This window comes from Thamnophis elegans, chromosome 3 (assembly GCF_009769535.1).
Source record: "Thamnophis elegans isolate rThaEle1 chromosome 3, rThaEle1.pri, whole genome shotgun sequence".
Classification (NCBI taxonomy): domain Eukaryota; kingdom Metazoa; phylum Chordata; class Lepidosauria; order Squamata; family Colubridae; genus Thamnophis; species Thamnophis elegans.
This window is the reverse complement of record NC_045543.1, coordinates 110,562,921-110,577,015: the sequence shown is the minus strand read 5'-3', so window position 1 is coordinate 110,577,015 and position 14,095 is coordinate 110,562,921. Positions and strand designations below refer to the sequence as shown.

Here is a 14,095-nt window from a genome sequence, read left to right as displayed (position 1 = left end):
ATCATTCGGAGGCACGGGATAAGATACCACCAATATGCCGACGATACGCAGCTGTATCTGTCCGCCCCGTGCCAACTCAATGAAGCGGTGGACGTGATGAACCAGGGACTTGAAGCTGTTAGGGACTGGATGAGGGCTAACAAGCTTGTACTCAACCCAGAAAAGACCGAGTGGCTGTTGTGTTTCCCTCCCAAAAATTTGGTTGGTGTTCCATCGCTCAGGCTGGGGGGCCAAATTTTACACCCCTCAGACAGGGTTTGCAACTTGGGAGTCCTCCTGGATCCGCAGCTGACCTTTGATTACCACCTGTCGGCTGTGACCAGGGGGGCATTTGCCCAGGTTCGCCTGGTGCGCCAGTTGCGACCCTACCTGAACCAGGAGGCTCTCACAACAGTCACTCGCGCCCTCGTGACCTCTAGGCTGGAATACTTCAATGTGCTCTACATGGGGCTGCCCTTGAAGAGCATCCGGCAGCTTCAGCTAGTCCAGAATGCGGCCGCGCGAGTGATTGTGGGTGCACCTCCGTGAGCTGCACTGGCTACCTGTTGATCTCCGTGTGCGCTTCAAGGTGCTTCTTACTACCGACAAAGCCCTTCATGGTAGTGGATCTGCGTACTTGGGAGACCGCCTCCTGCCAATCACCTCCTCTCGACCCATAAGATCTCACAGATTAGGCCTCCTCCGAGTGCCATCTGCCAGCCAGTGCCGGCTGGCAACTACGCGGAGGAGAGCCTTTTCAGTAGCAGCTCCGACCCTCTGGAACGATCTCCCCGTGGAGATTCGTACCCTCACCACCCTTCAGACCTTCCGCACAGCCCTCAAGATCTGGCTATCCCGCCAGGCCTGGGGGTAAGACCATAGTCCGCCCCCACCCGAATGTTGTATGAATGTTGCTTGGTTTTAATTATATATTGTGTTTTTATGTTATTGTATGTCTTCCCCTCCCATACAAGTTGTTAGCCGCCCTGAGTCCCCTCAGGGAAAAGGGCGGCCTATAAATAAACTCAACTAAAACTAAACTAACTAAAACTAAAACTAATGGATAGTTCAATGCTGAACCACAGAATTCAGAAATAGAAAATTACAATGTATCTAACAGCAGTTTACTCTAGCTTAAAACAAACACTTCCCTCTTTCCAGTCAAACATATCAACTGCACCTCCTATAACTCTGTGCAAATGTAAATTCTGTGAATTAAGATAATTTTTTGGAACAGGATAGGATATGAAAATAAAAGAAAATCAATAGAAAAAGTTGGTATTTTGCTGTTGTTTCACTCAGTTGATGAATGAAATAACTTTCTGGCAGCACCTAGATATAATCCTGGGATCAAAATTAATGTCTAAAGTAGAATAAAAACACATTACAAGATTATCTATTAGGATCCAATGCAGTTCATCAGAAGGCACTGAAACCATGAAACCATGACTGACATATTAATTTTCATCTCTACATTCTTTAGTAGCGTTTGACAAAAAGCTTAAATAGCTATAATCTGAAGCAATCGAATCATTTCAAGAATTACCAAGAGGAAGAGTTAGATGTTGTGGAGCAGGGATCTTGCCTCGACTTGTTGGGTCCCTGGGACTGAATATCTGGGACAAGCCTGCAGGATAAGACTTTCCCTTTGCCCTAAAATTCTTCTGCATTTTGGTGTCAGAATAGCTAAGTATCCATCCATTGTTGGCCACCCCAATCACTTCTTTTAGGAAATTACCTGGACTGACAATGCAATTGCCAATTCAGTTTTTATACCTGAGATAAGACATTGTAAAGAAGAGCAACACACACAGACACATACAGTACATAACTACACCATTTAAAAACAAAAACAAAAACAACAAACTTTTAGTTCCTCTGCCAAACTGATGGGAACAAATGGAAAACTGCCAGTTTCTTGTGGGTGAAATTAGCTTTGGCCAGTTTGAATCACCATCCCACCCATTGCAGTTTTATTCCCTATAAAAAGTGAAATATGTTCTCCAACCAACAAAAGTTTTAGGGAGTAAGAAAAATATATGTTTGGGCTTGATTGATGTTGTTTTTAATTAATTCATCAACCTCCTTTTTTTCCTGTGATCACTGCTTGTAAGCCTGGAAACATTTGACAGAGGTGATAATTGCATCATGATCTGCAATATATCAATACGGCATTCTTCTAGACTGCTTAGTCTAATAAGCTTTTCTGTTAAATGCGTTAAATCTCAGTGACAGGTTGTTTTCCCAGTGGGGGAAAAAATGTCCAAAGAGGTCAAAAAGCTGGTGTGGTCACAGCACATTAAAATGAACAATAGAAAACCTAGATGGCTCTTAATATGCTGGACTTGGGATATTTCACTCCTGTGTAAATAGGTCAGAGGCTTCCCAGCATTAAACAATCATATAAATTGTATTAACATTTAGCCCTGACAACTGGAGACCTTATGCTCCAAGAGGCTTAATGAAACTCTAACCTACTTTCCAAGCTTCCTAGTACTGTGCAATAATCTTTAGTCTTTTCATGCCATGTTAATTCCTGCAGATCTGCAATAGACTTCAGTCTGCGAAGTAAAATGTATGTCTACCTATGTGAGGAGAAGAAGAAGAAAGAAGAGGTCATTTAGGCATAGCTTTCCCACTCTGTGTGGGAAAGCAGCTTGGCTTAATAAAGTCTTTTATTCTTGCAGCTTCAACCAAATCTTTTAAAATAAATCTCAAGGAAGCCAGAGGTTTTCTGGGGGAAATTGTCTCTAAATGTCAGGACCTTTTAGGTCAATTTCAAATTACCTTGTGGCACAAAAGCCTCTCAGTGGCTAGCAGGAGCTCTTATTTCTCATTTGTTTTCTCCTAGGGGACTTTAGGGCAGCCTGAGGAGCATTACACCACACCTGGTTCCCAATTATAAGAAGCAAAATATGGTTGGCATCAGAGTGTGGGTGTTTAAGAGGAAAATTTGTGTCATGTAGGTGAGAAGAAAAGAGGTATTTTTAACAATAAGCTCAACAGGCAACTAATGGTAAAGGAGGAGCAGGTTTTGACTTGAGCAAGCCAGCTGAAGGTGAAAGATGGTAAAATGAGAAGAGTCCGGTAGATTCACCACTCAACAGATACGCTGAGAAGCTACAGCCAGCCATCACATTCCTTTTGTTACCTCAGCACAGACTGCAAAAAGGCTAAATCAATCCTTCAAACGCAATTGATAGTAAGGGAAACCAACTTGGAGATGGCTAAATAGTGGCTGAAGACTTTGGAGTAAACTTAGGCAACAGAAATAGAATTGTTATTGACTGTTTAGGAATAAGATATCCATACAGGTGTAGACATATATGTTAGGTTGCAGGCGGTACGCCCCTGTACGCACGTACCGTTGCTTGACCGGAGCACCGAGTACCTTTCCAGTACAGTGCTCCATAGGGCCCACCCGAGCTCCTTACCTCTATTTGAGCTCTTCGGCGCTTCCACGCATGCACACGAAGCGCACGGCGCCTGTGTGATACTCCGCCGAGCAGCTGGAGCATCACAGAGGCTCGCGGAGGCATCACAAGAGGTAAGGATGCATGCGTGCACTGCACACATCATGTGGTGGATGGTGGGCCCTGTTGCAACTGGTACAGTTGCAATGGGATCCGGAACCCACCACTGTGTTACTATAAGTATTTGATGGTATGGTACAGTGTCACTAATAAGTGATATGGTAGACATTATGACTATAGATTTGTTAAAGTTAATAAAAGTTTCCCTAGAAGTACAGGGAAGGTAAAACCAGTCATGGTTTCTTTGAGACTGTCCATATTAATTATCCAATGGTATTTGCTTTAGTGACTCTGGAAATCTCTGTGATTTGATATTTAGATACTGTGCACTTTTGCCTGTTCATATATTTCTTTTTCTGCTTTCATCTTGCCGGCTAACTTTTTCTTAAATGTGTGTGTTGTTTAATAAATTTCAAGCTGTATTATTGCTGGTTGAAATAAGTGGTGTGTGTGAATGTTCAGGTCTGAATATGTGCATTAATTGAATGTGCCGGCTACAAATTTATCTGGAAATTACCCACAATCATTTTCCAAAACTCATTTATATTTACTTATATTATTAATCTAAAAGATGTCATTGGTTAAAGCAAGACAGACCACATACTTTTCAGTTATAACAATCTAAACTAGTATGTCAATGAGTCACTGCAGCTGCTGATACTTATTTCTTTTTTTTTGTGCCAGCAAAAATAAGAGCTAAAGTTAAATGTCTCATTTTGAAAGCATTGGGGCTCTTATGTTAAATTGCAATATATTTAGTCATTTTGAATGAATCAAATGGGCCTGATGATATCTGCTTTTTTATCTGCAAAACCAATCTTGTTCAGCCAAATGTTTCTCTAGTTAGAGTGCTTATGTTAAGTAGATGACAAAAAAAGCCCAAACTGCAAAATAAAATGAAAACATGAGCAATATCTAATCAGACTACTTCCCCTCTTCCAAAAAACACATCTGTTCTAGCTTTGTTAATGGTTGATAGCCTTGTGATCAGAATCCCATTTTAACAAATGTTGATAATTACCTGATTCTCGGGTCTAGTATTATATGAAAAGTGCATTATTTGTTTATGTACTCATGCCTATGGAGATGGTGTTCACTGATTGACACTGACTTCATTGTTCTTGCGTTTATATTGAAATTATAGAATCTGATCCAGCACAGAAACACACGAATTGGTCTTTTCCGCCTCATATTTTGAAAAGGGTAGTACGGTCATGGAGAAAGACATCCCTTTGATCCAAATCTTCAAAGAAATATGACCAATTTGCAGCAAATTCTAAACTTATGGTGGAATTTGTGATTAAAAAAACAAGCAAAAATGTAATGTTCAAACTCCAACTGCATTTATGAAAGGCATTTGAAACTTTTTTTCAAAAAGAGTTTATGTAAAAATTTGCCTACAGAATGAGTATCAAATTACCATAAATAAGCGGTGTCCATAGTCTAGAAACATAAATTTAATAGATAGCCCAAGACAAATCTGGAACAAATTTTGGACATCAGAGCTTCATATACTTATTTTTCCAACAGTGTAAAATAGGGGAAAACCCTAACTCTAACCTTAATCCCAACTCCAATAATGTGGCATAAAAATATGATATTTTCTTTTTAAAAAGAATTAGATTTATAGTGAAATAGAATCATAGAACCATCATATTTGGCATAAGGAAAAAAATACAGAGATCCTCTGGTTCAACCCTCTGTTATGTGGAAGAACACCAAATCTAAATAAATACAATCATTGTATTAACCAGCATAAAATAAATAATTTGCTAAATAGGAAGCAAATAGCATTTAAAATGACTGGTAGGGTGTAAGTCATGGTAATTTTGACAGAAATTTCAATCAGAAAACCAATTATATCAGCCTTCAGAGTTCACTGTTGAGCCTCTTCTGAAAACCTTTTATAGCCAGACAACGAGAACCAATAGCCCTAGTAGAAAAGAGTTGTGTTGACAGAAAACCTTCAGTGTAAATAAACTCAACTGGTCTGAGATTACATACTGTACCATAGGTACAAGTCTGACTGGGTTATGTTGGGCTATCCATACAAACAAAGATAAACATATACAGTACAAAAAAAAGAATATATAGACATATCTTAATTATATTCACAATGTACAACTCTTGCTCCTAAGAATGTAACGGAAAAGTTGTCACTGTTTTTTTAGATTGTTGAAGCCTTATTTACTGCAAATGATTCATGAGATGGAAAGGTTGATTCAGGAATCCCAGGCTGATTTTATAGAACTGGCAGATAGCAAGGCTTTCTCATTTCCACCCACTCCTATTAACTGGAAAAATGGATCTAAACTTCATTGCAATAAAACAAGCATCCAGGAAGTTCTTTGGTCAAGTGTAATTTAAGTTTGAAGCAGTAATTCTTTTGGCTTCTATTTCTATTGCAATACTTCACTTGCCTCCCAACCGTACAATATGGGCTTCAGATTATTTGTAATATGTGTTGTAACGTCCATAGTTTTTGAAATATACTAAAGGCCCCATTACACATTATGCCATCCAGTAAAGCCAATAAAATTAATTTCTACCTAGAAGGTCTATGGTAGCATTCTCATGACAGTATTTTAGGCTTCCTTGTAAAGTCTGCATGGATCTTTTTTGTAGTTAGGGAATAGAGGCATGCTTATTTTATTTATTTTACTCATTTAGTTTGTCACTCATGTACAAGGTAACAGGAATAAGAATAAACATGAATAAGAACACAGCAAATGGGTACAAATAAATGGGTACAGTAGGACAGAGATGTTAGGCATGCTGGTGCGCTTATGCATGCTCCTACTGACCTCTTAGGAATGGGGTAGGGCAACAGTAGATGTCCCAATAACCACTCTCCTAACAACCAAAATTAGGTATACATTCTACCTCCAGATTCACCACTACAGACCTGAAATGCAAGCTACTCAACCAAGAAGCCTCGCAAACAAAATGCCTGAGTTCCTAAATATGGCTTACTAAAAATGGCTATATTTGACCTTATATTTTTCTGCGAGACTTGGTTGAATGCATCCTTCCCTGACTTCATTACCACTAGCATGTTCACTGGTCCGACTGTGAAATCCCTACATGGATGGTATTGCTATCTTCTATAAAAAGTCTCTTCCTCAGTCCATTGTCTGTGAACTGTCCTTAAACATCACATTTCACTTTTTACTATGTAACAGATTATGACTTCATTCATGCGAACGAGCTAACTTCACTACTAACGTGGGCAGCATCCTGCTCACACCCTCTTATCTTTCTTGGTGACCTCAATTTACTCTTATTAATTGGACCATGAATGAATGTACATCTGAACCCATACATGCAACCATGTACAATACAATGTTGATTCACCATGCTTCATGTATGAGCCATGGTGGTGCAATGGTTAGAGTGTAGTACTGCAGAATACTTCTGCTGCCTGCCAGCTGCCTGAAATTTGGTAGTTCAAATCACACAAGGTTCAAGGTTGATTCAGCCTTCCATCCTTCTGAGATGGGTAAAATGAGGATCCAGATTGTTGGAGGTAATATGCTGACTCTGTAAACTGCTTAGAGAGGGCTGTAAACCACTGTAAAGCGCTATATAAGTCTAACTGCTATTGCTAGTACTATGTCTCCCATGCTACCTATTCAAGTCATATTTATAAGATACATATCCTGATTATTTCAAATTGTTATCAGATTTGTTAAAATAATGCACACTGTTCTCAAACCAGTTAGACAGCCAGCGTAGGAACATATAAAGTCACTAAACAAAGATTAAAATTAAACCATTTGGCTTGAAGATCATGGCTTGATTATCACAAGAAAGATTAGGAAATGTAGCACTTTCATAGTTTAGAAAATAACAATATATATTAACATTTTTGCTGTTTTGTTTATTTGCACTTACCAACCTCCATAACACTAGAACAATTGGAATCTGTGATGCCATCAGGACATTCGCAAGTATAGAAACCATCCAAACCAGACACACAGATGCCTCCATTTTCACAAGGATTAGAGTCACATGCATCCCCTGTAAATTAAAGAAAGACTTGTTCAATTACATGGTAAACAATATTATGAATATATGTTTGTAAGCATTCAGAAGACATATGTATACTTAGGAAAAAGGGCCTTTCCTATCTCGTGTTGTCCATATATATTGACAGCAATTTCCAAAATTCCCAACTTAAATATGCTCATCATTTTATGGACACGGAATTGGATATATTTTTTTAAATTTATCCAAAAATATGGTTTTTAAATATAAAGGATGGGAGGCATTGTAAGCTAAAAATCAAATTTCATAGCCTCTCATCTGCTGGAGTACATGTTGACAAAATAATTTGTTACAAAGTGTAATATATTTGTCTAGAATATGACATAAGTTCACCATATACTCAACGGATTATAGCATTTTAAACCTCAGAGCTGTCAAGCAGAGTATGATCTAAAAAAATACCTATTTGAATATAATCCATTTGATTTCACTGGGATTTGATTAAGCACTTGGGTGTCAGAGAGCCATCTGATTAATAGCTCTCTTTCTGTCATACCTGTGCACTGTATTTCATAATATTCGAATAATAATGGAATCAGATCATGCAGTTTGTCAAAATCTCTCTTTTCATATAGGCATCTATCACATGCTATTAATCTTTGTCAATTTAAAACTTTCTTATTTAGAACAGAAACAAGTATCTAACTCATTGATCCCTCATTTGTCTGACTGCTATGAAATATAGAGATATAAGGAATTTGGTTTCCTCTAATAAATGCATCAGAAATACATGGCTTCTCTGAAAAATGATTTTAATTGCCAAGTTATAAGCAGAGTCTAGTAAAAACAACATCAAAATACAGAAGAAATGGATTTTCAAAGCAACAATATAGATCTCAATATAACATGATGTATCTCCATAGCTTCCAACAAAACTTGTGCCAGGTCCAGATACATTAAAACGCTTTGCTTCTCCCTCTTTTTTCTCAAATTCAGTCACTAAACTGCTTTATCTCAGACTACACATCTATGATTTCAAACATGCAGGTAGTTAAATATTCATGCAGGAAAATATGTCATCCCAATTAGGAAATATATTCTAGTTCTAACAGTAAACAATTAGTTTATCGAATAATAACAAAACAATAGAGTTGGAAGGGACCTTGGAGGTCTTTTAGTCCAACCCCGTGCTCAGGCAGAAGATCCTATACCATTTCAGATGAATGGTTGTCCAATTTCATCTTAAAAACCTGGAGCATTCACAACTTTTGGAGGCAAGTTATTCCACTGATTAATTGTTCTAACTGTCAGGAAATTTCTCATTAGTTCTAGGTTTTTCCTCTCCTTGATTAATTTCCATCTATTTCTTCTTGTCCTGCCTTGGAGAATAGGTTGACTCCCTCTTCTCCATGGCAACTCCTGAGATATTGGAACACTGCTATCATATCACCCCTAATACTTTTTTCATTAACTAGACCTATCTAGCAAATGTTCTTTATATGTTTTAGTCCCCTAATCATCTTTGTTGCTCTTCTCTGCACTGTTTTTAGAGTTGCAACATCTTTTTTACATTGTGGTGACCAAAACTGGATACAGTATTCCAAGTGTGGTCTTACCAAGACAATATCAAGTGGTATTAACATTTCCAGCTGCAGCATACTATTGGCTCATATTTAAGTGCTCGCCCACTCCAAGATCCCTTTCACATTACTACTATTGAGCCAGATGGTTACTCAGAAGCTACAGATTCTCTCCTTAACTTGAGTTTCTTAGCCTTTCTGAATAAAGACAACTGAAGACATCATAAAAAAGAAAGGTTTAGAAACTTGCTTGGCATAACCAGTATAGAATATATTCAAGTGATTTTTTTTCAAAATAAATTTGTTTGTTTAAGATGTGATACTATCTTTGCATGAAATCCACATCATTCCCTTTTATATAAAAGTTTCTACTAGGAACCATGTTATCAAAATAGTTTGGGCTCATCTCGATTCAGTTGATTATGTTCTTTAAACAAGTTGCACTGAAGCAACTAGAAACCAAGACTGAATCACAAGCAAAGCTCATTAACTTCTGCCACTGGATATGCTTACTTTTGATCAGAATATGAAAATTGCCTTATTCAAAGAATTAAGGATCATAACAAAAGAAAATAAGTCAACTTTCAAGCAAACTGTTATGCCAATAGCTGTATACAATTATTATAGAAGGCTGTAAAGCACTGTCAAGCGGTATATAAATCTAAGTACTATTGCTATTATTCCTGAAGAACAGGCAACACTGTGGTTATCTCTCAGCAGAGATCAGGCAGTCTTTTCATGTGCTGTGTTTATGTCTGTACAGGGTCACAAATTTATATTAAATCTCTCTCTATATATATATATCAGTCTAGCTGGGTGCATCTAGCTGATCTTGGCTGAATTTAAAACATTAATTAGGACTAAACCTAGTTATAAATCCAGAAATATTAAGGTTATAAGTCATTCTCCTGGAAATGATATGCTACAATGAGTTTCTGAGATGCATTTGATTTTCAGTCTAGTTTATAACCTTGAGATTTTTGGATTTCTAACCAAGTTCAGCCCTAATATGTATGTATGTATGTATGTAAGTATGTATGTATGTATATACACACACACACACAAACACATATACATACATATATACATACATACGTGTGTGTGTGTGTGTGTATGTATGTATAATGTCAACTCTAGAGTCATCTTACTGAGAAAAATGACACTGACTTCCTGATAAGTGGATATAAGATTATGGTCCTTCTTCATGCAATTGAATTTTATATCTAAATAAAATGGAAGGAAAGAAGAAAAGATAATGCTTGAAACATGTGAAAGGAAGGGGAAGAAAAGGACAATCAGCAACAATGTAGATGAACTTGATTCAGAGTGGATATGGGACAGATCTCCACTTGAATTTCTAGTTAATACTGATATGATGGCCATAATAAATCAATCATACAATCACAATTGGGTGGGTCTGCAGAGAGCTTTGATAAAATATTTCAGCTGAAGGACCCAACACAAATCACAGCTATCCAAGCATCAGTACATCTATTTTCAAAGAAGCAATTCTATTGTAACAATTTCAGCATCAAGAGAGCCTGTGAGGAAGCCAACACTTTTTCAAATGAGTGGGAAAGAGAAGAGATTCATATTCACTTTGCCATGTGTTAGGGAAATAGGTCATTTTGAAAACTGACAGGGGTAGCTTTGCTTCTTGTTTGTGTATCCTATTTTGCCAATTAAGCATCTAAACAAGTTATGTATTGGTTCAAGCAAAGAAACAATGACCTGCCTTTCCATACTTGAAAGCATCTGCTTTTTTGTTGTATTTTAATGTCCTCTGGGCAGGATTCATGTTGTTTACAGCATCCTTTGGAGAATAAAGGTGGCTAGAGAGCAGTCTTTAAGGATCAATTTGGTACCCTTTTAGAGGGATAAAAAATGCTGCAGAACCAGTTATTACCAATATAGTTATAGGGTACTGGAGACTCACGTTCATAGCAGTATTAATAATTCATGTGTCAAAGAAGGTACTGCTTGTGAAAACCCATATGGAAAATTTCATTAAAATTAAATTAGGAAACTTGGGCATTAGAGGATGCTACTGAATTCATATTGCTCATTTATACAACAGATCTCTTTTAGGCAGCAGCAAAGTAATCTTGGTCGATATGAAGGTGCATGAGCACCCAATTTCTTATTTCTAAAAAGCGTGTTCTCATTTTATGCCAGATTTGCACTATAGTCAGTTTTTAGAACATTTTAGTGAGGGTTATTTAAAAAAATGCACTGGAAACACACAGAAAGCTTGATTCTAATTGCATACCTAATCTGAAATCGAATTTCAAATGGAAGCAGCATACATATGGGTGATTTCCCCTTTTAGTGTTAATGAAATACAGATATGTTGAGTACTTTTGGTTTCTCACCATATGCTGATTGTGTTTTACTCTATGCTGAATGTTGTTGGGTTTTCGTCCCCTATATTTTATTGTACTTTTAGTTTCGGAAGCTGCTTAGAGTTGTTTGTTAATTAAGCAATCTAGAAAGTCAACTAGCAAACAAATATGCAATTGCAGTGAAGTGAACCTTATGCTGTAGCCTGATCCATATAGATAGTCCTCCATTTATGACTGTAATTGTGCCCGGAATTACATTATTAAATAATTACAGCCGTTAAGTGGATCACAATGTCACTATTTTTGTGACATTTTTTGCAATGGTTGTTAAGCAAATCCATTATATCAAAGGAGTATTTTTTGCCTGAAACTAGAAGTAAACTAGCAAAAAATATCAAAAATCACAACCATGTAATTGCAGAACTTTGCAAATAGTAGGAAAGGGGAGCCTGTTGCCAAGTGCCCAACATGTGATCTCATAACTGTGGGGGGACATAATGGAATAACAGAGTTAAGGTGAAAGATTTATTCGATCTGAAGAGAAACCAGAGTAGAATAACAGAGTTCGAATGGACCTAGCCCAGGGGTCGGTAACAAGCAGCTCTGGAGCTGCATGTGGATCTTTCATCCCTCTGCTGCGGCTCCCCGTCTCTCAAAATATGGGTCACAACTGTCAATGTGTGACACCTGCCAGCACATAATTTATTGAACTTTCTGCCACCTGGTAAACCAGTCATGGATAAATCCAAGAAAAGAAATGTTAAAGATAAAAAACGATACATGCAGTGTTATCTGCATTTAGATGTCAAAAGGGTTTTGTGGCTCCCGGTGTTTTCTTTTCTGTGGCAGATGAGTCCAAATGGCTCTTTGAGAGTTAAAGGTTGCCAACCCCTAACCTAGTTCAACCCGCTACTCAGGGAGAAAAACCAATACTAATTCAGAAAAATGGTTGCTCATTTTCAAATGGTTGAATTTCTTCTTAAAATTCTCCAGTATTGGAGCACCCACAATTTCTGGAGACAATCTCTCACTATTCCCTTCATCTGTACACTGACAGAGTTACAGGCCTACTTGGTGCATTGAGTCAAGAATGTGGTAAACTTTTTATGGTGTAAAAGTTAAACAAAAGTCTTCTAGAAGCCTGGAGTATTAGGATAAGAGCTTTTTCAGAATGAAAGCAGAATACAAAGAATCCTACCAGTAACTTTCTTAACTCCACCTGGTTGCTAGGCTACTAGCACACACAGAACATTTAATTAATTCTTCAATCTGAGAGATCCCATGGTATATGAGGGATGTTTTGTTGTTGTTTTTAATTTAACCCTTAACTGCATCTATTACTTGCCATTGATAGTATGACATTGTTCTATAGTTGTGCTTTCCAGCACTGAAATGTGAAAAATTAAGGAAAACATGACAATGTCAGTATATGAAATATCCTTTCAACTCATGTCAATATGCATATCAAGTTTTGCCAATATATACAGTATGGTAGAAATGAATGAGCAAGCATGATCGACTGTCCCTCATGGAGGGTGCTTCATTGGAACTTTTAAAGAGGGGAAGCATTAAGACAGGAATATTCCCATATTGTGTCAAACGTACTATATTTGTACTTTTAATATTTAACTATATAAAGCCATAGCTATCAACAGAAATATAAAAGAATTCTGCCTGAAAAAAAGTCATAGAAATTTGTGGGGAACTCACGTTAAAAAAATGTACAATCTAGCCACTGGTCTTCTTAAAGGGCTTTCAAATGTTTTCAAATGCAATATGGGATCTTTGCAAATTATTCCATTTTCAATATTTCTTGGAATAACCATGTATCCTATGTAACCCCATTACAAAGTTTGCCAGAAAGCCCTAACACTGGAAGACATCTCAATGGAAAAAAAAAACCCTCAACCTGCTGGTAAATATAAAATTAAACCAAATAAAAAAGCTAATTTAGATTCTTCTTTTATGTATATTGCATGTGTATTACATTTGTGTTTTTGTTTACATTTAAATGAAACACACACAGAAAGAGACACATATTCACAGATATATATTCAGAGTCTGTCTGTCTGTCTATCATCTATCTATCTATCATCTATCTATCTATCTATCTATCTATCTATCTATCTATCTATCTATCTATCTATCATCTATCTATCTATCTATCTATCTATCTATCTATCTATCTATCTATCTATCTATCTATCTATCCACTTACTTAAATTTCTACATTACCCATCTACCTGACTTAAATGACTCTGGACAGTTTACAACGTAATACAACAATATAAATACATGAGTAGATTGAAAAGAGATTGAAATAGATTGAAATAAAATAGATTGAAAAAAAAATTAAGAGCAAAGTTAAAATATACACTTATATAAACAAACAAACTCTATCTACTTCATCTAATTTGCCAAAGGATTGGATTATTGAAGATCCACACATTCTTACCTTCACCTAGTTTACTGTGTTACTTGCCAAATATTTCCTAGGGTTAGGTTTGCTATCGTCATGTTCATTGTTATCATTATGAAACAATAGATTGAGGCAGAATAATTGATGCTTAAACGAGAACAAGAAAACAAAAGAGTAAACTTGTGTTTATAGGGATGTACACTGCAAATCATTTTATTAATGCTTGCAAAATTGGCCTTGATGTTTTAGTCATTA

The 14,095-nt window shown here is 36.9% G+C and overlaps 1 protein-coding gene across 1 annotated transcript in view; it reads right to left on the bottom strand.

Moving 5' to 3' along the window:
- EDIL3 (EGF like repeats and discoidin domains 3) overlaps positions 1 to 9,485 on the bottom strand; it is a 173,624-nt gene extending 164,139 nt beyond the window's left edge. Inside the window, 2 exon segments of the mRNA XM_032213867.1 lie at positions 7,407 to 7,532; positions 9,452 to 9,485. Coding sequence (XP_032069758.1) covers positions 7,407 to 7,532; positions 9,452 to 9,485 — 160 coding nt within the window.
- Between the last annotated feature and the right edge of the window lie 4,610 nt (positions 9,486 to 14,095).